The sequence below is a fragment of the Polypterus senegalus genome, chromosome 1 (assembly GCF_016835505.1).
Source record: "Polypterus senegalus isolate Bchr_013 chromosome 1, ASM1683550v1, whole genome shotgun sequence".
NCBI classification, from domain to species: domain Eukaryota; kingdom Metazoa; phylum Chordata; class Cladistia; order Polypteriformes; family Polypteridae; genus Polypterus; species Polypterus senegalus.
This window is the reverse complement of record NC_053154.1, coordinates 168,533,972-168,555,964: the sequence shown is the minus strand read 5'-3', so window position 1 is coordinate 168,555,964 and position 21,993 is coordinate 168,533,972. Positions and strand designations below refer to the sequence as shown.

General features: G+C 37.3%; 1 protein-coding gene across 1 annotated transcript in view; it reads right to left on the bottom strand.

The window, feature by feature from the left end:
• LOC120535037 (protein IWS1 homolog) overlaps positions 1–21,993 on the bottom strand; it is a 57,856-nt gene that overhangs the window by 9,394 nt on the left and 26,469 nt on the right. Inside the window, exons 5-13 of the mRNA XM_039762548.1 lie at positions 17,519–17,729; positions 15,668–15,725; positions 15,301–15,416; positions 13,888–14,038; positions 13,237–13,319; positions 5,472–5,601; positions 3,703–3,820; positions 2,397–2,508; positions 1,222–1,278 (exon numbers count right to left, since the gene is read on the bottom strand). Of these exons, the coding sequence (XP_039618482.1) occupies positions 1,222–1,278; positions 2,397–2,508; positions 3,703–3,820; positions 5,472–5,601; positions 13,237–13,319; positions 13,888–14,038; positions 15,301–15,416; positions 15,668–15,725; positions 17,519–17,729 (1,036 nt within the window). The remainder of the gene's footprint in view (positions 1–1,221; positions 1,279–2,396; positions 2,509–3,702; positions 3,821–5,471; positions 5,602–13,236; positions 13,320–13,887; positions 14,039–15,300; positions 15,417–15,667; positions 15,726–17,518; positions 17,730–21,993) is intronic.

The window sequence follows — 21,993 nt, the reverse complement described above, 5'->3', positions numbered from 1 at the left end:
CTAGATAAACTGACTTGAGTTGGGAGAACTTTGCGACTGACTTCAGCTGAGTTGGTGGGGGATGGGATAGCAGGCTGCTTGTGCTGACTGACACATTTGCAAAACAAAGACGTTGGTGAAGAGGGACAAGGGAATTTAAAGTGGCCCAGAATTACAACTTTTTTCATAGGCTTCATGGATTCTAGTGTTAATAACTGCAGCTCACTACTCAAAATTGTAAATAAGAGGAAGACCCAGGCTCGAACTTGTAACCACTTGATTATGAAGCAGCAGCTCTTGCCTCTGCACCAGCCAAGCTAATATGTTTACTTTATGTTGATTGATATTTGGGCTTTGGTTTTTAAAAATTTACAGCAGCATGTAAATTGAATAATTCAGTTTTCTTCAGTTATATTCTTGACTAAAAGTGCACTTGTTTTGTTATACATTTTGTGAAAGTGTTTATTTGATACTTGGACTTTAGGCTTCACACATTATACAGTTCACATCAGCATTTTGTCATTATTACTATAACATGAAAAAAGTTTCTGTTTTAGTTATGTGTTCAATATTTCTTGCTTCGTATTTCCGGTCATCCTACATTTACATAGATCGTTGTAGACACGGAACACTAACAAAATATTATTTACCCTATAAAATTCCAGACACTTAACTCCCAGAAAAGAGAGAACTTTGCATCTGACTTGACTTCAGCTGCCTCTGTGGGGGGTGGGATAGCAGGCTGCTTGTGGTGATTGACACATTTGCAAACAAAGACACCGAAGAGGAGGTTGCAGGGAATTTAGTGTGGCGTGGCGTTACAATATTTTCATAGGCTTCAGGGATTCTAGTGTTAAACAGCCTTTTCCTTACATGTTTGCTACATGTAGTGTGTTTGTGTGTTCTGGCTTGATCTCTGGTTTCAAAACCCTTCTTACAGATCTCAGTGGGGTGTGAAATGCAGACCTCTCATCTTTTCTAATTGTTACTTCTGGCAAAGCAGCATATGTTTGGTGTTTGATGCCATCTCTTGCAAAATTCATAATAATTGAGTTCTCAGGCTGTTATCTCAAATGGGAGCTGTCTGAAATGAATCTGTTTTCCCAGGATTGCAAACATGAGGAACAACTGGTCTTCTTGATGTCTAGATCCATGGAATTATGCATCTTTCAGAGCTTTGAATCATCTGTTGTTTTTCTTTCACTTTTAATTAACTTTTGAAAATGGAATGCTTATACTTACTTCTCTTCTCCTGTCAGCACCTTCTCCAAATCTCGACGGGGCGTTTGACCTCCAGAACTGCACAGACACAGGAAGAGAAACAGAGGAAAAAAACCCAGAAACAATTACCAAGGTCCATAATGAAAACCGATTCATAACCACCTGAAGCTCTCCATCTTGCTTTCACATAAAGTAAAAAAAAAAAACACAAACCTATGACTCTATAAAGTAGGCGTGTAAAGTTCGATCATAGGCACGTGGAGTTGGTGGCCCATTTAGACTACAATATTGATGAAACCATTTTTGAAAACATCTAACAACTAGTGCAATGGACTAGGCTACACACCAGTTCAGGTGGCAAAATTATTTGCCCTGGACACCCATCTTTTGAAATTTCAACTGAGTAAATGCAGTTTAAAAATAGGACAGATTGCAGATCTATATGTTACATCTGAGCAGACTATCAACTATCACAAGGAGTGAGATATGGTGCGTTACATCTGTATCAATTTAGGCACTCTAATATGGAAAGCCCAACATCTGTATCAATTTAGGCACTCTGATACGGAAAGCCCAAAACAGCAGCAACTAATATTTTGAACTGAATATTCCACCCCTGTTTTACAAGTCTAAAGTCAGGTGCATATGTGCAGCTGCTTTTTCAACCAACTTTACAGCTCTGATCAGTGGTAAACATGGTACTTTATTATCTATCACACAGATCTATGATATTTATCAGGCATTTGCATAAATGTTGTAAAATCAATTTATTTTTTTCATAACTCACTTATCCAGTTCAAGGTCACATTGCTGGGGAATAGCAGGCTAGAGTGCAGCCAGGCAGCATTGAGTTCAATTCTAGGAATAACCTCTGATGTATTACTGCATCTCAGCTTGCATTCACTGACACACTCATATCGTTTCATGCTTGGTCAATTTAGAGTTCCAGTTAAGCTAATAGACACATCTCTAGTGTTTGGGAGAACAATAAGAGCCATTCGAGAAAAATCCACACAGGCACCTGGCAAAAGTTTAAGTTTCACGTAGCCATGTTCCTGTATATCAAACTGTTACATGATAAATGCCACTAATGAAAGTAGAAAGTAAATATTTGCTGACAATGTTCAGGCATACAGTAAATGCTTCCTTAACCTACTCATGAATACTACACTAAAACTTAAGCATCAGACACATACCTAAGTCGCTGGCGAGGTGCAACCTGCTGGTCCAAATCCCTCTGTTGCCTTTCTTCTCTCGTCATACCCTTGTAATTAGATGACAATCCAAAGATCGGTCGTGACCATTCATCTGGTGAAACATTCTCAATTGTTAATTCAAGTCTTTTTAGATTAATTTTTATGTGATACAAAATTTTATCCGACCAGTCTGGATATTCGTAACCACATCAAGGGTGACCAAAGAACACTTGTCATCTTAATGAAGGCTTTAAGAACTGCAGCATTATAGACCATACTCTACCTCTCTTATGTTCTTTAATACTACGCAAGGTAAGGATTATTCCGTGGAATATCATTACAATTAAAAATGTATAAAGCATACAAAACTTTGGTGTACCCACAATGTTGAACCCTACAACAAAGGAAGTTCTCAGATTGCTAATTTGCATCTTGAAAGACGAAAAATAATAAGCTTTGTTTCTTTCAACTAAAGACAAGCAAAGTTTCCAGTGTAAATGCAATGCATATACAAAGCATTTACAGGCTATAGGTGTATAACAGGGACACAAGTGCCTAGTGTAAACAGGGTATTTACAACATATTCAATCACATAGTCCCAATCATTGGCAAATAACATCCATCAGCAATATACCCAATAGATTGTTGATTGCCAATGATCTCATCCAGTGACTCAAAACTGGTTCCAATCACAGATATTCTGGCTAAAATATTGCTAAATAAACCACTTCTGGAAAATGCCCTTGCTCTCTTGGCAGAAGCTGAGTCAAGTAGGATTGAACTTTTGAATTAAACATTGTACATGACTGGATATCTGAGCACTGAATTATACAAAAGAAGTAATTTGAAAATGTTTCTTTGACATTTTGATATTGTTTCGGGATATAAAGCTGGGTCTCCATCAAAGTCCACTGTATCAGAAATTTTGTGTTTTCTGCTCTACAGGAAAATTTAAGACTAAACGTTTTCTTGGCCATCACTAAACACAATGTATTCTTTATTCTTCCTAGTCATAGATGACCATGTGAAAGAGACTTCTGCATGTGTAGTTTGTTGTGATTTTAGAATTTTATTTTAAAAACTACTTTTTTATCCAGAGCTATATGTTTACAATAACAAAGGACAATCAGTATGAAGTTGTAAACTTCTTAACAGTCTTCTGATCTCACTTTTGTCTGGCTATAGACTTACTTTCCCCTTATATGACATGCATACTCGCATACTGAATGTGGTCCGATTTCAAGTAAAAGAAAATTAACATTGACACCTGGCAAACAAAATGAATATTCAATTGCAATCTACTTACTAATAAGCTTTCCTGCAAGGTTCTTGTTAGCACGTGTTTCTTTTGGATGCTTGTACAGACACATGACAGCACGACCAATTCCACTGTGTTTTAAGGTTTCCTGGCTAACGGTGGGCAACTGCAACAAAACAAAGGAGTATTTGTCAATTGAGCTTTACAACTAGAGTATACACATCAATTCCATTATTCCTGTGTTACCTTGTGAAAAGCAATACTTTTGTTTTACAGAGGAAAGCAGAACTACTGCAAATTTAGGATTAATGAAGATCATAAACAAACACAGGTTACTTTGGAGTCTTCATGTCACTACACTTAGTTCTTCCATTATGTTCATATGAACAAAACAGCAGCATAGTCAATTGCAAAGCAGGAAATTTAAAAATTACTGATACAGCACCATCAGCATAACAAACTCCAATTAAATCTGGACAAGAATGAAAAGGTCTTCTGCTGGACGGTATCTCTGCTGTAGCAAGTTGTGCTTCATATAGGGCTGTGGGATATGGACATAAACCGATATTGCAATACACTCCCCAATATGTTGTCAGAACACCTTAAAATTGAAGATCAGCACCATACAGCTAAGTACATACAGATTTTCTACAAAAGACTGGTATATTTTCTCACAGTACTATTATGACGTATTAGCAAAGAGTACAGTTGATTTTCTTTTCAATATACTGGATAACAATTTCATGAATAGCTGTGTCTCAAACAAAATAGTCAACTCAGATAACATGTTTTCGCAACTATTTCTGTTTCATATCTCCCATACTTATTTTTGAGCTTCTTTTGTAAGCATTACATACACCTTGAATGTCATTTACTAGTATAGTGAGCATTGTACTTCTGTTTCTGGTTGGGCAGCTCAGAATTTGCATCTAACAAAAAGCTTCTTGAATTCTGATTTCTTTACAGTATAGGCAGGTGACATTTTTGTGGAACTGGAGCCACCATAAGTAACAAACAAAACTTCACTTTCACTTTTAATCCCAAAGAATAGTGATGTAACTCTCCTTATTAAATTTGCCATTATAAAATTATATAGATTCTGATTTCATTAACCGATATTTATTATCTATTACCAACCTCCACTCAAAAAGGACTGATTGTATTTTTTCACTTCCTCCAGTAATCTTAACAGATTCAAAGATCACCAGCCCAACGTATTCATAAATGTTAATGCTAAATTAGGTAATGTGTTGAATATCCATAATCAATTCCAATTAAGAAGCTCATTTAGCTTGTTAAACAAAAAATACAAACATAAAAGGGCCATTAATGCAATTTACCTCATAACTGACACAAAAACACTGAATAATTCATGGACCTTTGCTAAGTAGGGTCCCATTCTGCTGGGGAGGTGGGAGGGCATGTTGTAGGCTACGCAAATGCATAATGGCCTATTTATACGCAGTAACACATTTTAACTTTAGAAAATATACTACACGCAAACAGCACAGCTAACACTAATGTACCTGTTCTAAACTCTTTCTCTTCTGAGCCTCACTCCATTTTTTTCTCACACTTATCGCCGCCATGCAAAATGGGCGGAGTCGATGCAGTCATGCTTAGAAAGAAGATGCAGTCACGCTTAATCAAAAGAAGCTGTGAAAAATCAAAGTGCGGAACATTGCAATATCGGCTTTTGTGTATTTATTTTTCTTAATAATTGAATTGAAAATTCACTATAATGCCCAGTCCTAGCTCCACATTAATAAAAAAAAAATCCAGACTGCTGTCCAAGTCTTGTCACCTGCAATACTCACCTCTTGCAGAATCTTGAGTAGTTCCTCTCTGATCTTCAAAGCAGGCAAACTTTTGTCTGGGAGTGGACTAATCCACTCTTTAATGGCAGTCATGACCCCACTGTCAATAAAGGTCTCCTTTAAGTCTTGCCTAAAAAAAAAAAATGTCAGTGCTTAAAAATTTTTAAAAGGCAAAAATCCTCAAATGGAAAGGAGAGGAGTATTTAATCCTCAGCAATTGTTACTCTTTATTTAATTTTCCTCCTAACACTAAGGAAGGTGCTACCTAGCATGAACACTGATATAGGAAAGGCTATTCAAAGACGTGTTGTGGGGATTTAGTTGAGCAGAGTCGACTTTTCAAATAAAGCACATAACAAAACCCACATGCTTAAAATATACAGGGGGTCTGGGTGGATGATTCCGAACAATTTCTGTTGAAGAACTAGTTGATGCATTTTTCAAATGAAGACACATCTGCATTCATGATGCAGTCATTAATTTGAATTTTACCAATTTGACTTCCTTCAAATTCAACTTCAAGACGCTTGATTAGAAATCCCACCAGCAGCTTGGGCATCATTTAAAAATGATATTATCTGGAGGAGCTATGTTCGTTTTTCTCAAGACTACTAATAAAGTTAAATGGTGGTATGAAAGTGAATTCCTGTATAGTAATTTATTCTCCTAAACTAAAACATTCTGCAGAGAGAGAAAGAGAGAAACATTCAAAAAAACGAGAGAGAGAGAGAGAAACATTCAAAAAATCAATACGTGCTTTTGGGGTTTTAAGTATGCCGAAGCACCGCGATAAAGCGGCATTTTTTAAGAGGAGCGTTGGTATCTTCTAGGCAAACAGCCTCTGTGCAAACAGCCCCTCTGCCCACACCCCCTCCGTCAGACGCAGAGAATGTCAGAGAGTGAGAGAGACAGAGAAAAGCAAACAATCAAGCACCGCGCGGGAAGCATATCGTATATCATTGAGGAGTTTTAGTTAATGCGTAATATATGCTCTGATTGGGAAGCTTCTAAGCCATCCGCCAGTAGCATCCCTTGTATGAAATCAACTGGGTAAACAAACTGAGGAAGCATGTACTGTACCATAAATTAAAAAACCCATTGTCTGCAGAAATCCGCGAACCAGCGAAAAATCTGTGATATATTATCTATACTAATAAAAGGCAAAGCCCTCACTCACTCACTCACTGACTCATCACTAATTCTCCAACTTCCCGTGTAGGTAGAAGGCTGAAATTTGGCAGGCTTATTCCTTACAGCTTACTTACAAAAGTTGGGCAGGTTTCATTTCGAAATTCTACGCATAAGGGTCATAACTGGAAGCTATTTTTCCCCATATAATGTAATGGAGTCTTGAGTTGGAGATGGCCGTGGGGGGCGGAGTTTTGTGTGACATCATCACGCCTCCCTACGTAATGCGTAGAGAACAAGGAAGAACTCCAAACAGCGATGAGCACAAAACGCCATTTCACAATTGAAAAGGCAGAAAAACATTATGAAGCAAATGATGCATACAAGCATATTCATAAGTACAGCTACTGCGGAAACAAAGCACGGCGTGAACCGTAAGTTTATATTAAATTAAGTTCATAGACAGGCTGCCACTAGCGTTTGTAATTTAGTGCCTGCCCATATAAGGCCGTCCATCAGCGGCAATCCAATACAAACACTGCCGGTAAATGTTCACGGGTGAAGGACTGCGCTTATGCAGAGGAAGATGAGATGGTCAGGGTGGTGTTTGGCACAAACTCATTGAAACTGCGAGAGAAACTTTTAAGTGCCGGGTCTTAGCTGACATTACACGAGATGGCACCAGTAAAGCTGGGAACCTTCGATGCAAGAACACCAAGCGGCTCACGTGAACTGACGCAATGCGCAGACAAAAGCAACAGTTCCAAAGAGTGCTGAACAAAACCGAATTACACAATTGAGAAGGCAGCAAAAAATATGAAGCGTCTTATACATACAATCATATTCATAAGTGCAGCTACTGCGGAAACAAAGCACACGGTGGTAAAAGTGAATGTCCTGCTAAAGGAAGACAGCGAAAAAAAAACGTGCATGCAGTTTGTCACATCTCAGATAAAGAGGAAGACGAGCTGTTTATTGATGCAGTAAGGAACTAATCGATGAATGAAACCTCTTATCTTTACAACGATTGACAAACACGGAATGTAACTTGAACACATCCTACAAATACGAGCCTGATTGAAAGAAATAATGACAATCAAATCCTTGATGACAGCAACATTCAATAACACTCACAAAACAATTACTGTATATTGACAATCATGTTACGTTATTTTTAAAATGTTCCCTTTTCTTTTTCATAACTTCTACTTCTCCACTGCGGTACACGGGTATATATATATATATATATATATAAATGTATATATATACCCCGATCTACAATACATACTTTAGCATAGACAAGCCACACGCTGTGGCGCAATTGTAAAGTCTTAAGCCTCTAACGCCGACATTCGAGGTTCGATTCGAGAGGGGGTGTACTGACTATGTCACACGCTACCTGATTCATTTTACCTTAGCATCTCCTTGGTTTGGGATGTATGAAAAATATTAGGTTAACGCAGAATCATGTTACGTTATTTTTAAAATTTTCCCTTTCTTAGCACAAGCACAGCTGAGAAGCTTGATGCATGTACTCCATAACGCGTTAAAAATAACGCATTTAATCACACTTTCAATTCCAAGCAAACGGGAACTTTTGTCAATGCATGATTTCCTGGTACATCCATTACACTGATGCACACATCACAGCTACAAAAATGTTACAGTCGGAATAAAGCGTTCCTACGACTGATCATTTCACTACCCGAGTAAGCCTTGATAAAAGCATGGTTTTGTGCACACTGAAAAGCAAGGAAAATTAGATGCATTACAGAAAGCGGACTTTGTGGCTCTTACTGGGGATCATTGGACTTCCGTGACCGTTAGTAATTCTAAATACATCTAATTACAAAATGTTCAATGATCACACTGTTTTAGCCTAATGTACAAAATAATTTTGGCTAATGTTACTCAGAGTGTAAAGAGTAAGCTGGTCAAATTACCTTTTATGTTTCTGACTTATTTTTTTAAGAAGAAAACTGCACTTTATGTTGAAAATTTTGGTTATTATTATTTAAAGACAATACTATTCTGAAAATGTACTTAAAGTACTTAAACTACCACTTTATTTTTAGGTCTGCCCAATTTTAACCAGGGATGATATTTTTGTTTCTGTTTTGAATTCAAATGCAGTTTAAAAGCTTTTTTTCAGAAATTAAAACAGCTTCAGTTTACAATATTCATGTCCATGTCTATTATTTGATTCTGTAAGCCCACTAAAACCGTTTTAAATTAAATAAAAAAAACATTTGCGATTTGGGGCAAATTCGTGTGGATTACATACGATTAATCAAGATTAATTCTTACACAGCCTCTAATTAATTGGATTAATTTTTTAATCGAGTCCACCCCTAATATATATATGTAGATATATATATGTAGATTTGTATATATATGTGTATATACAGTATATATGTAGATATGTATATGTTGTATATACAGTATGTATATATGTGTGTGTGTATATATACAGTATGTGTATATATGTATATGTATATATATATGTATGTGTGTATATGTATATACTGTATATATAACTGTATAGATGTGTGTGTATATATATATATATATATATATATATATATATATATATATATATATATATATATATATATATATATGCCAGCAACACTCATGACAATGACAAAACAATTACATTGTCAATCATGTTACGTTATTATTAAAATGTTTCCTTTTCTTTTTACTTCTCCGCTGCCAATCGCAGGTATTTTGATATATATATATATATATATATATATATATATATATATATATATAAAATTATAAATAGATAGATATGACAACAACACTCATATCAATGACAAAACAATTACATTAACAATGATCTTACGTTATTTTTAAAATGTTTGCTTTTCTTTTTCATAACTTCTTTAACACACTACTTCTCCGCTGCGAAGCGCGGGTTTCTGCTAGTTTATATATATAGTAATTCCTCCTCGATTGCAGGGATTGCGTTCCATAACTCCCCGCGATAGATGAAAATACGCGAAGTAGAAACCATATGTTTGTATGGTTATTTTTATATATTTTAAGCCCTTAAACTCTCTCACACTGTTAGCATTATTAGAGCCCTCTAGACATGAAATAACACCCTTTAGTCAAAGGTTTAAACTGTGCTCCATGCCAAGACAGAGATGACAGTTCTTTCTCACAATCAAAAGAATGCAAACATATATTCCTCTTCAAAGAATGCATGTGCAAGTTAAAACAATGCAAGGTGGAGAGTGCAAGGCAGGTATAACAGACAACAACATTGTATTATATTAACATTTAATACCCCCACCAGGGGTGGAATTGAAGAGTAGCATTGTATGGAGGAGGAACAATCTCCTCAGTCTGTCAGTGAAGCAGACAGTGACAGTAGTCTGTCGCTGAAGCTGCTCTTCTGTGTGGAGATGATACTGTTCAGTGGATGCAGTGTATTCTCCATGATTGAAAGTCTGCTCAGCGCCCGTTGCTCTGCCACAGATGTCAAACTGTCCATCTCTGTGCCTACAATAGAGCCTGTCTTCCTCACCAGTTTGACCAGATGTGAGGCATCCCTCTTCTTTATGCTGCCTCTCCAGCACACCACTGCATAGAAGAGGGCGCTCCCCACAACCGTCTGATAGAACATCTGCAGCATCATATTGCAATGAACTTTTGCACGTGGCAGGACTCAGAGTTGTATTGGAAGTCTGTTGTATATAGGCTGAACAGGACCAGAGAAAGCACAGTCCACTGCAGCGCTCCTGTGTTGCTGACCACAATGTCAGACCTGCAGTTCCCGAGATGCACATACTGAGGTCTGTCTGTAAGATAGTCCACGATCCATGCCATCAAGTATGAATCTACTCCCATCTCTGTCAGCTTGTCCCTAAGGAGCAGTGGTTGGAGGTTGGATGGTGTTGAAGGCACTAGAGAAGTCCAGAAACATAATTCTTACTGCACCACTGCCTCTGTCTTAGTGGGAGAGGAATCGGTGTAGCATGTAGATGATGGCATCCTCCGCTCCCACTTTCTCCTGGTATGCGAACTGCAGAGGGTTGAGGGCGTGGCGGACCTGTGGCCTCGGGTGGTGAAGCAGCAGCTGCTCCATGGTCTTCATCACATGTGACATCAGGGCGATAGGCCTGAAGTCATTCAGCTCACCAGGACGTGATACCATTGGAACTGGGGTGATGCAAGATGTTTTCCATAGCCTCGGGACTCTCCCCTGTTCCAGGCTCTGGTTGAAGATGCCCTGTACAGGACTCCCCAGCTCCAATATACAGGCCTTCAATAGTTGTGGCGATACTCCATCTGGACCTATTGCTTTGCTGGCACGAAGTCTCCTTAGCTCTCTGCTTACCTGGGCTGCTGTAATTGTGGATGGGGGGGGGAAACTCTCTCCTATGCTGGTATCAGCAGAAGGATGGGTGGCAGTACTCTGAGGTGAGAGTGGATTAGGGTGGTCAAACCTGCTAAAAAGGTTGTTCATCAGGTTTGCTTGGAGGCACCCCGCTTCAAGCTGCAGCCAGTGATGATCTTCATCCCATCCCATACTTCCTTCATGCTGTTATTCTGCACCTTTTGCTCCAGTTTTCTCCTGTACTGCTCCTTCACCACCCTGAGGTGGACTCAGATTTCCTTCTGCACGCGCTTGAGCTCATGCTGATCACTGCCTTTAAAAGCCATTTTCTTCTGGTTCAAAAGGCCCTTGATGTCACTTGTAATCCATGGCTTGTTGTTAGCATAGCAGCATACTGTTCTTACTGAAACTACAATATCCGTACAGAAGTTGATGTAGTCAGTAGTGCAGTCAACAACCTCTTCAATGTTCTCACTATGTGACCCCTGCAGGATATCCCAGTCCGTAATTCCAAAGCAGTCTCTCAGAGCCTGCTCTGCCTCAGGGGACCACTTCCTAAATTAGCCTGTGGTTGTAGGTAGCTCCCTCACTCTTGGTTTGTAGTAAGGCTGAAGCAGAACCAGGTTATGATCTGCTTTCCCAAGTGCAGGCAGTGGGGTGGCGCTGTATGCGTTCTTAACGTTTAAATACGGTAGGTCAATAATCTTATTTCCCCGGGTGTTACAATCCACATACTGGGAGAAGGCAGGTAATGTTTTGTCCAGCGTCACATGGTTAAAATCTCCAGAGATTAGCACAAGCGCTTCGGGGTGTTGTGTTTGTAGTTTAGCAACAGCGGAGTGCAAGATGTAGATGAGGAGGGATGTAAACAATAACAATGACGTGTCCAAACTCTCTGGGCAAGTAACAGGGACGCAGATTTACGGCCAACAGTTCGATGTCCCTGCAGCAAGTGGGGATTTTGACGTTTACATGTCCAGGGTTGCACCACCTTGTGTTCACATGATGAGTGAGTCCTCCTCCTTTCCGCTTCCCGCAGGTATTTGTGTCACTGTTCGCTCTAAATTGTGTTAAACTCGGGCAGCATCACGTTAGCATCTGGGATGCTAGTTGTTAGCCACGTTTCACAAAAACACAACAAACTGCATTCTCTGTAGGTCCTGACATTTTTCACCAGCGCAGCCAGTTCGTCGATCTTATTTGGTAGTGAGTTCACATTTCCCAGCATCACAGAAGGCACAGAAGGCTTGTATTGCCACTTCCTCACTAGCTGCTTAGCCTTTAGCTTAGCCCCATCTTATATATTGGAATGTCTGACACCTTATATTCCAAATCATAACCTCAGATCCTCAAATGAGTATCTCCTTAGAATTCCAAGAACAAAACTTAAAAGAAGTGGCGAGGCGGCCTTCTGCTGCTATGCACCTAAAATCTGGAATAGCCTGCCAATAGGAATTTGCCAGGCTAATACAGTAGAGCACTTTAAAACACTGCTGAAAACACATTACTTTAACATGGCCTTTTCATAACTTCACTTTAACTTAATCCTGATACTCTGTATGTTCAATTCATCAAAATAATTATTCATGGTGGCTCTAAAATCCGTACTGACCCCTACTATCTCTTCTGTTTCTTTGTGGTGGTGGCCACCACCTACTCAAAGCATCATGATGCTCTAACAATGATGAATGGATCAAAAGCCAGAAGTCTACGTGGCCATCATCATCAAGTCCTTCCGTGAGAACCCTAAATCCAAAGAGGACTGTTTCATTTATGTTAGGTAGAATGCCCAGAGGGGACTGAGCAGTCTAATGGTCTGGAATCCCTACAGATTTTATTTTTTTTCTCCAGGCGTTTTTTTTTTTTTGTTTTTTCTGTCGATCCTGGCCATTGGACCTTACTCTTATTCGATGTTAATTAATGTTGACTTATTTTATTTTCTTACTGTGTCTTTTATTTTTCTATTCTTCATTATGTAAAGCACTTTGAGCTACTTTTTGTATGAAAATGTGCTATATAAATAAATGTTGTTGTAGCTTAGCACCGGCTCTGTTATTTACCCACTCATTTGAGAAAACACACAAAGTCAAGAAAGTAGCTTTCCAACAAGATATTTTTCAAGCAGCTACAAAAATCACAGGAATATGGATACGAGTTCTGCTGTTAAAACAATTCAAAACTTGATATTTCAGAATATTCCTTTCTCCTTCCCCACTATTTTATTTTAGAATAACAACTACCACATTACAAGCTGTTTTTTAAGCCATACCCTAATGGACATCTTACTTTTTTAGGTGCATGACAACAGTTGGTAACAGAGTCAGCTTCTTCAATGCAGGCTTTTTCTGACTATTTAACGTCCTATCCTCCTGCAAACAGAGAAAGACAACATTGACTTCCATGTCAAATATAACTACAAGTTCACTTCCTTATAATGGAGACAAAGTTTATATAAAACTACCAGCATGCTTGTGAAGAAACTTCAGCATATGGATCTCACAATTAAAATGAGGGAATTAAATGTATGACACTGTAACACTGCGTAAGCATAATCCATCAAAAAAGATAGCATTCCCACACTGTGACACCAATGCGATTGGGAGACATCTGAAAAGCTGTAAGAATAGTACTACATGCCAGACCAGAGGGTGGCGAGCTGCACTAACTCTCTTTCTCAATCCTCTGCAGACCATCCACGGAATATTTTGCCAGGTCCCGGTGCCATGGATGATGTCACTTCCGGTTCTGGTCCTGGGTTTTAAAGCCGCCATCTTTTCCTATTACATTCAGTTCAGTTTTAAACTCAAATGTGTGATCATCTCAATCAATTTAAACCTATTTGTAGCCAAGGCACAACATACGGGTGGCTGCCCCAAACTTTTTTATGTCTGTAGCCTGTTTTTGTGACAACACGAAATACAAACCCCTATTGCTCACCTCTGCTGCTTCTGTCATTTTGGTGATCATAGCACTGACCACATCATCTGCATCACTGATGAATGTCCCCCCATCTCGATTGCGCCGACGCTTTCCACTTGCTGCTTTTTTTCTTGCTAACATTATGTCAAAATCTGACATGAAACTGGTGCTGCCAAGGAATATCAAGTTTTACCATTAGAATTAATGATACATAAAACATACAGTTGCGATGTATTGTAAAGTAAATCCATGTTTTTAATTAATCAAAAACACACAAGTACCCTTAGCATACCAGAAGAGTGAAAAATATGGTGAAAATGGTCTGAACAGAATTACTTAAAAATGCATATATATTTTTATAACAACTATCACATGGGCTTTTCCCTGTTTACTGACTAGATTGAACATGAAGGGCAAGACCATCCTGCATGGGAGCTGGTGAAATTTTCCAATGCAGTAGGTCAGCAGCTCTTTAATGTACTGAGCTTTCTGAAAGGAAGCACTGTATGAATGTCCAAACTGTGGAAGAAGACAAGAACAATGATGGTGTGAAATTAAATTTAACAAGCTGAGGGGAAGAGTATTGCCTGTTTTGAATTAATGGGAAACAAACACAGGCTTATGAGATTTAACACAAAATAAATAGACTAAGAGCTATTTACGTCAGGCTGGTAAACATTTGACTTTATTACAGGTAAAGCACTATGTGAAGGCAGAACATGAAGCAAAACTGGAAAGAATACAGAAGATCTGTATAGCGTCATGGAAGATGAATGCCAATTTAGGGAAATAAAAAAGTGATATATTATTAATATGAACCAGGGATGAATTCAGTATTCTTCAGCATTATCTACATGCACTAAATCAATAAATCAAACTTTAGTAATCCCTGTATAATCTATATATTGTAAAAGCAGAAGTTAAAAAAAGGCAAAAAAAGTCATCACAATGGATGACAAAAGGTGGGGATAACACACCTTCAACATCTTGATGCAAGACTGGTAATGGCAAAGCAAGTCACAACAGTTTAGAAGCTGCCAACTACAAGTCAAAAACCACATATGAAGTATACATTTTAAAACACTTCTATGTCCAGGTGACTTTCAGTTTCAATCATGATGAACACCATCAAAAGATAAGTTCACTGATAATCTGGTAAAGAAGGACAGGATATGATGGAAAGGTACAAAAAAGCATCATCAGTGAAACAGAATAAATATGTGTACAGTATTGCACTCAATATGATGTAAGAAAATGACAAAGCAAAAGTTAAATAAGACAAGGCCACTATGATGGTGTTCTGATGTGCACGATTGTTAAGTATTATTAAAAATACTTAAATACACTACATTGGTGATCAAAAATTAATATCCACAGTTATATATTCAATCCCAATAATATTAACAACTGATATTTCTATACTTTACTTACTCTTTGCCTCCTCGATCAACTTCATCATCTGAATCGGACTCTGCTGCTGCTGCAGCTTTTTTTACTGCTGCCTCTTCCTGATTCTTTGCTCCCTCCAAGTCTTCCTGGTTAAACCCCTAAAAAGACAGACATACAGAGGTAGTGCATTAGAATAAATGCTCCCCAGAAAACAATACAAGTAAACTTGAGAACAGAATCAAACTGTTTACCGCATTTCAGATGCATTTCAAACTGCCATACTGGTCTATTTTAAATTTTCATTCTATTCACTTTCTGATTTTAAACAAACTTTAATTTATTATAACCATAATTTGTACTACACTTTAAAAAACCATAATGGTGAAAGTTAAACAGGAAATATGCTTACAGTAAACTCTTCCTCCTCTTCATCACCAGATTCTCCAAAGATGTCTGCAATCATTTTCCTGGAATGAAAAAAGATTTACATCTGTAAATGACATAGTAGATAGAAAAAAGCAAAACCCTTCACACACTACATGTATAGCATGTGTTGTTCTAATTAAGAGGGGGGAACATTAGACTGCATATGAATGAAGTACTTCTGTTGACAGGCAAATTTTGTCAGTGATGACATCAATATGTGGATAAAAACTAAACAGCTCAGATAGTAAACGTGTTGTGAAGAGCAGACTTTGATAGATCCCTGTTCTTTAAATAACACAGGGTGCCCACTCACACCTGATTGTCATCCCATTGACTGAAAACACCGGACTCTAATTTCACCTTCAAACTAACTGCTAATCCTGGAGGTTCACATACTTTTGCCACTCACAAATATGTAATATTCAATCAACTTCCTTAATAAATAAATGACCAAGTATAATATTTTTGTCTCATTTGTTTAAAGGGTTTCTCTTTATCTACTTTTAGGACTTGAGTGAAAATCTGATGATGATTTAGGTCATATTTATGCAGAAATATAGAAAATTCAACTTTCAAGCACAACTGTACAATCAGATACAATATAATTCAGTAAACCATGGGTATGTTAATCTGCGTTTTTATTAAGACATTTCCTTATTGAATCCCATAAAGAAATTATACATTCTAAAAAAGGATACATGCCTAGTAGTTATGGTAATACAATGTTACATGCATACTTAAATCTCAACCTCAAATATTCCTGTTGAATGTCATTAAGATTTTTTTAAATGAAGGTTTTATTTTGCACAAAAAGGGAAATATGTGATTTTTTTTTCAAATTTCTCAAAGAAGCTGAACCTATATCGACTTTTTTAAAACTATAAATGTAAGTGAAGAAATCATAGGATCAAAAATTCACAATTTAAATACAATATGTCAAGAGATGATGGAAAATGCAGTTCCAATACAACTTACTAAAGGAAACATTTTCAGGAATTGTACTTCCTTAATGTCTAAGTATTTCCCTGATGCAATACCAAAGCTCCAAAAGATTCAGACAGTTGTGAACTGTGACTGTCAACTAACAATACAGATGACAAAGTGATACAAAGTGGGGTACACAGTGCTGAAGCCTTTTTACACAATGCTAGCTGCAGTTAAGGATATAAGATTTTGGGCAGTTGGAAGCATGATGTTTAAGTATACATGCACATTCGTGATGTGCGAAACAAGAGTGGTGGCTCTGTGGCTAAGGATCTGCCCTAGTATCTGGAAGGTTGTCGTTCTAATACCATTATTGCCAGAAGGCATCTTACTCCATTGGGCCCTTGAGTAAGGCTACTGCCCTGAAAATTACTCCAGGGGTGTTGTTTTGATCCATTATCAGTGAAATTTTGTGACACTTGATAACTACTCCATACCCCTGCAAAAAAAAAAAATCCCTTCCACTGGATATTTAAATCATTGTTATATATGCCTTCCAAAGTAACGGGTCTACTTGCAGTCATTCAGCAGTGTGATACCAACTTTCACTTTGGTACCGATACTGTAAAAAAGTAAGTGCTGTCACGTTTTGAGCATTCTAACATCAACTTGGTACCGAAAAATAGGTTCTTGTGACATCCCTACGAATGCATAAAGGAAGAAAAGATATATGAGAGAAAAGGAGGTAAGAAAGAAAGTCAGAAAAGTGAATATTATTGCTAATATAATTACTGTAAAATGAAAAAAAACATTAACAGTGTTACACAAATACACTGTTGACTAAATTACTTTTTGGCTGCCCACTTTGAGACTAGTACACTTAATGAAATGATAATTATAAAATACTTACTCCTCTTCATCGTCTGCTTCACTATCACTGCCAAACAATGCTTTTCCATCTTTTTTTCCAGAGTTCTCTTTTTCCTCTTCCTCATCATCATCATCACTACTGTTGGAACCAAAGACTTTGGATTTCTTATTGGCAGCTTTCTTAGATGTGTCAGAGTGTGCATCACTATCTGAATCATCTGCATCTGAAAGAATGCGGCTCCTCTTAACAGCTGCATGGTTAAAGAAGAAAACACCCAGAATATCAGTACTACACAAGTAGCTGAGCAAGTCATATTTGCATACAACCTAGGTTGTGAAATCAGACTTCTGATTTAGTGTTCATGGAATTTGTTTTTGAATCTGAAAAATGCTGTTTACAACATTTACAGTCCAGATACAACACATTACCTGATTATCACTGGGAGACACCTAATAAAACCTCTAAAAAACAAAAACCAAAAATAATCACAACCATCTGGGGAAAAAAAGTATGCACACTGAATACTTATATGAATATTTTGTATATCTCTTTTCTCCCATCTTCTCACAGAAGTTCAAATTCAGTTATGCAAATGATTCAAGAGGAACATCTCTGCACAACACTCCTTGAGGCTGTTTTTCTGTTGCAGTTCAAATTATTTGTTATTATTAACTTAGGTGCACTCAGCAGTTAAGAGTGACATACAACAATTAAAAATATAGTTATGGCTGAAATAGAGGTAAACAAATACAAGATATGATATAGAAAAAAAAAATTAGGCAAAACATGCACATACTGTATATGCACACACACATAAAATACCAGAAAAGTTTCGACACAACTGATCATCATATCTTTCAAAAAACTATGTATAGCTCTTTAAATGATAATGTCTGGAACATCTTTCCTTATTAATACTTTTGTTTTGATAAATGAATATGGGTATAAAACACAGTAGCCCCAATGGTAATCTACCAAATACTGTAGTAAGACCATGAACAGGTCAACTTGGTAAACTGAAACAAATGTCCCTTATTACTTTAAAACATTAAAGGCCAGTCAATATGTAAAAATTCAAGAACTTTGTTCAGAATTTCTTCAAATGTAGTTACAAAAACCATCAAGCACCATGATGAAATCGGCTCTAATGAGAACAAACACAGAAAAGTCCGACCAAATATTACCTCTACTGTACTAGATTTGCCAAAGTCTCAGAAAATACATGTACCAATTTACTACCTCTCACACAAGCCAAACAAATACTTAATTGAGCTCAAGCATAGGACACATCTCAACACTGCATTTTGCAAGGTGACTGTGTGAAATCAGGTCTGCATGGTAGGAGACAAATAAGCAGAATAGACTTGCTTGTGCAAAAAAAAATAGGATATGAACATCATATTAGTGGAAAGCTATCCATGATGCATGTCTTAATAATGGAAGCAGCTACAAGAATCTGTGGCCAGATGGCTGGTGGTGCCCATCACGATAGCAAATCTAGCACCCTTTGGCAGACAAAGGGGAAAAAAAAGAGAATTTATATGTAATGTTTCAATGTAAGAGGCTGCCCAGATCTGTCTAAGAGATACTAGTACACTGAAAAGGCAGGAGCTACTGCAGTGGCGTAAAGAAAGTCCTACATGTAAGCAAAGTTTTTTGATGAAGCCATCAAGGATGACCTTTGAATGGCCTGTAGGAGGTTCTAGAAAACTATGTGAACACTCAGGTGATGTAGCTAGAATGCTCTTCAGGCTTTTCTTGGGAAGGGAGGGGAAATGCTAACCTCAACAAGGGATATTGTTGAGACGTGAAAGGTGCACTCAGAGGAACTACTAACCTGTTTTCATGTGTCCTCCTTGGTAAAGGCAGTGCTTGTCACTGAGGCCGAGATCACTAAAGTGATTTTAAATCTTTGCAACATTAATACTGCAATCTTTGCAACATCAATACTGCAGAAATGAGAGAGAGAGAGAGAGATAGAGACAGAGAGATAGATACTTTATTAATCCCAAGGGGAAAATCTGACCAGAAGTCAGGATAGCACTGTATATCGTTGGGGTGTTTCAGTTAATACGCCTCATCAATGTTGTGTGGAAGGCAGTTACTTACTGAAGTGGTGGTCCCCATTTTTAAAAATGGAGATTATAGGGAGTGTTTCAGTTACCAAAGAACAAAGACGACATTTAATAATTAAACGTGAGGGGTACAGGAGGAACAATTTATATTTTTGTCATGACCATCAAACTTTGAACCAACCCTTTAACCTTGCACAGGTATTTGAGGGATAGTGGGAATTTGTCGGTCCCCATCATTATTTGCTTTGTAGATCTGAGAACACTTTATAACATGTACTCTAGCCTAATGTACATTGGGAAAGGTGCTTCAAGAGTGTGGATTTCCAACTGCATTGCTGCATGTGTTTTGGGCTGTCAATCTGGCATTTAGTCACGTGCATTTAGTGTGGGCATAGAATGCTACCAATAGTATATCTGGTCTCTCTCTTCTTCATAATTTTTATTGACAAGACATTAAGGTACAGCACATTTGCCCTGTAAGCTCAATCTACTACTTTCTTGATTTAGTGTTAGTTTTTACTTCTAGTTGCAAAACAAGTTGAAAGACAAATAACAGTACCAGACCTACAAGATTTATTCTCAGTTGACAAGGAATATATGGTAAACATTAAAGGCATCATGGGTAAAGGAGACTGCCAAATAAGGAACTGTAATAACTATGGAAGTATTAAAAGCAACCATTTTTATCGCTAATTTTCCACAAAGAGAGATTGTATTATTGTATCAACAGCTTATGTTGACAATATAATTATAAACAAGATGCCACTTTTGGAGGTGGTGGTTAGAGAGAGAAAAAAACATGTTTTTTTTATTTATTACTTTAAAAAATCAATTTCTATGACAAAAAATTAATTGGACATTATTGACCTGCAATGCATAAAGAATTTAGGAGTATTAAAATATATTTTAATTTCAATTGACCTGAGCTAGCTTGGTATTCAAAATCGGTGCTACTCAAAGGGTGTCCTTCCTTTATTTACACATTAATATATAATCTTTAACAAAACTGTATTAAGCTTTAGTATGTCAACATCCTGGAACATTGGTGCCAGCAAAAGATTACGTTGCAGGCTTTGTCTTTGGCCACAATTAGTATCTTTAACAATACTATCGTTCCTTTTGGACCATGCTTATCTCTGCTTAGGCTTACAGTACTGAAAGAAGATTACCTAAAAGTAAAATTCTTAGTTTTGAATCATCTTATATATAACTTGAAGGAGAAAGTGTGACTGAACAGTTTCTAGAGGTTTGACACCTAAACAGAGAAGTCAAGAGTCTTATTTTGACCACAAATTATGATATCTGTTTATCCACTGAAACCTGGCCAAAACAAAGAGGCATCATTCTCCTCAAAAAAACACCTAATCATGCATTAGAAGTCAAGAACACGAAGTGTTATTCAAAAATGTACTTTGAATGCTAACAAATGTCTAAAGATACTACAATTATTTGAAATCCGAATATTAAGTATTAAAAGCATGGTTATACTGCTAATTTACAATTATTCAGATTGTTATTTTTTTTTTTTTTTAATTTTATTACAATCAATACATAGCAATCAAGTTTTTACAAAAAAAAAAATTATGTTAAGAACAGATCGATCCCCACCCTTGAGAGAGAGAGCAAGCCAAACGGTGTAAAATTTAAGGCTTTTAAAAATACCTAAATCAACAAATTCTCTGTGCTTTATAAACATTTCAAAATATTACTGATTAGATCCTGCCATGTTTTGAAAAAGTCTGCACAGATCCTCTAACTGAGTATTTGATTTTTCCAATTTTAAATAATATAACACATCAGTTTCCCACTGACTTAAAAGAGGAGAGTTTGGGTTCTTCCAGTTTATCAGAATAAGTCTGCGTGCCAACAGTGTAGTGAATGCAATCACAATTTGTTTGTCTTTCTCCACTTTAAGACCCTCTGGAAGAACCCCAAACACAGCTGTTAATGGGTTAGGAGGGATTGTGAGTCCAAGACTGTCTGAGAGGTAATTAAAAATTTTTGTCCAGAATAATGTTAATTTGGTGCAGGCCCAGAACATGTGACCTAGTGAGGCTGGGGCTTTTGCAGCGTTCACAGGTTGGATCATGCCCTGGAAACATTTTGAGAGTTTTAGTCGAGACAGATGTGCTCGATATATAATTTTGAGTTGTATAATTGTATGCTTTGCATATGGAGCTTGAGTGAATTCTCTGCATTGCTACTTTCCACTCCTTTTCTGATATATTAATTGAGAGGTCATTTTCCCAGTGTCCTCTTGGATCTTTGAAAGGAAGGGATTGTAAAAGGATTTTATATATTGTAGAGATGGAGTCTAACTCCTTGAAATTGAGCAATAATTTTTCCAGCGTGGATGAGGGTGCAAGATGAGGAAAATCTGGAAGGTTCTGTTTAACAAAGTTCCTGATTTGAAGATAGTGAAAGAAATTTGTAGCTGGA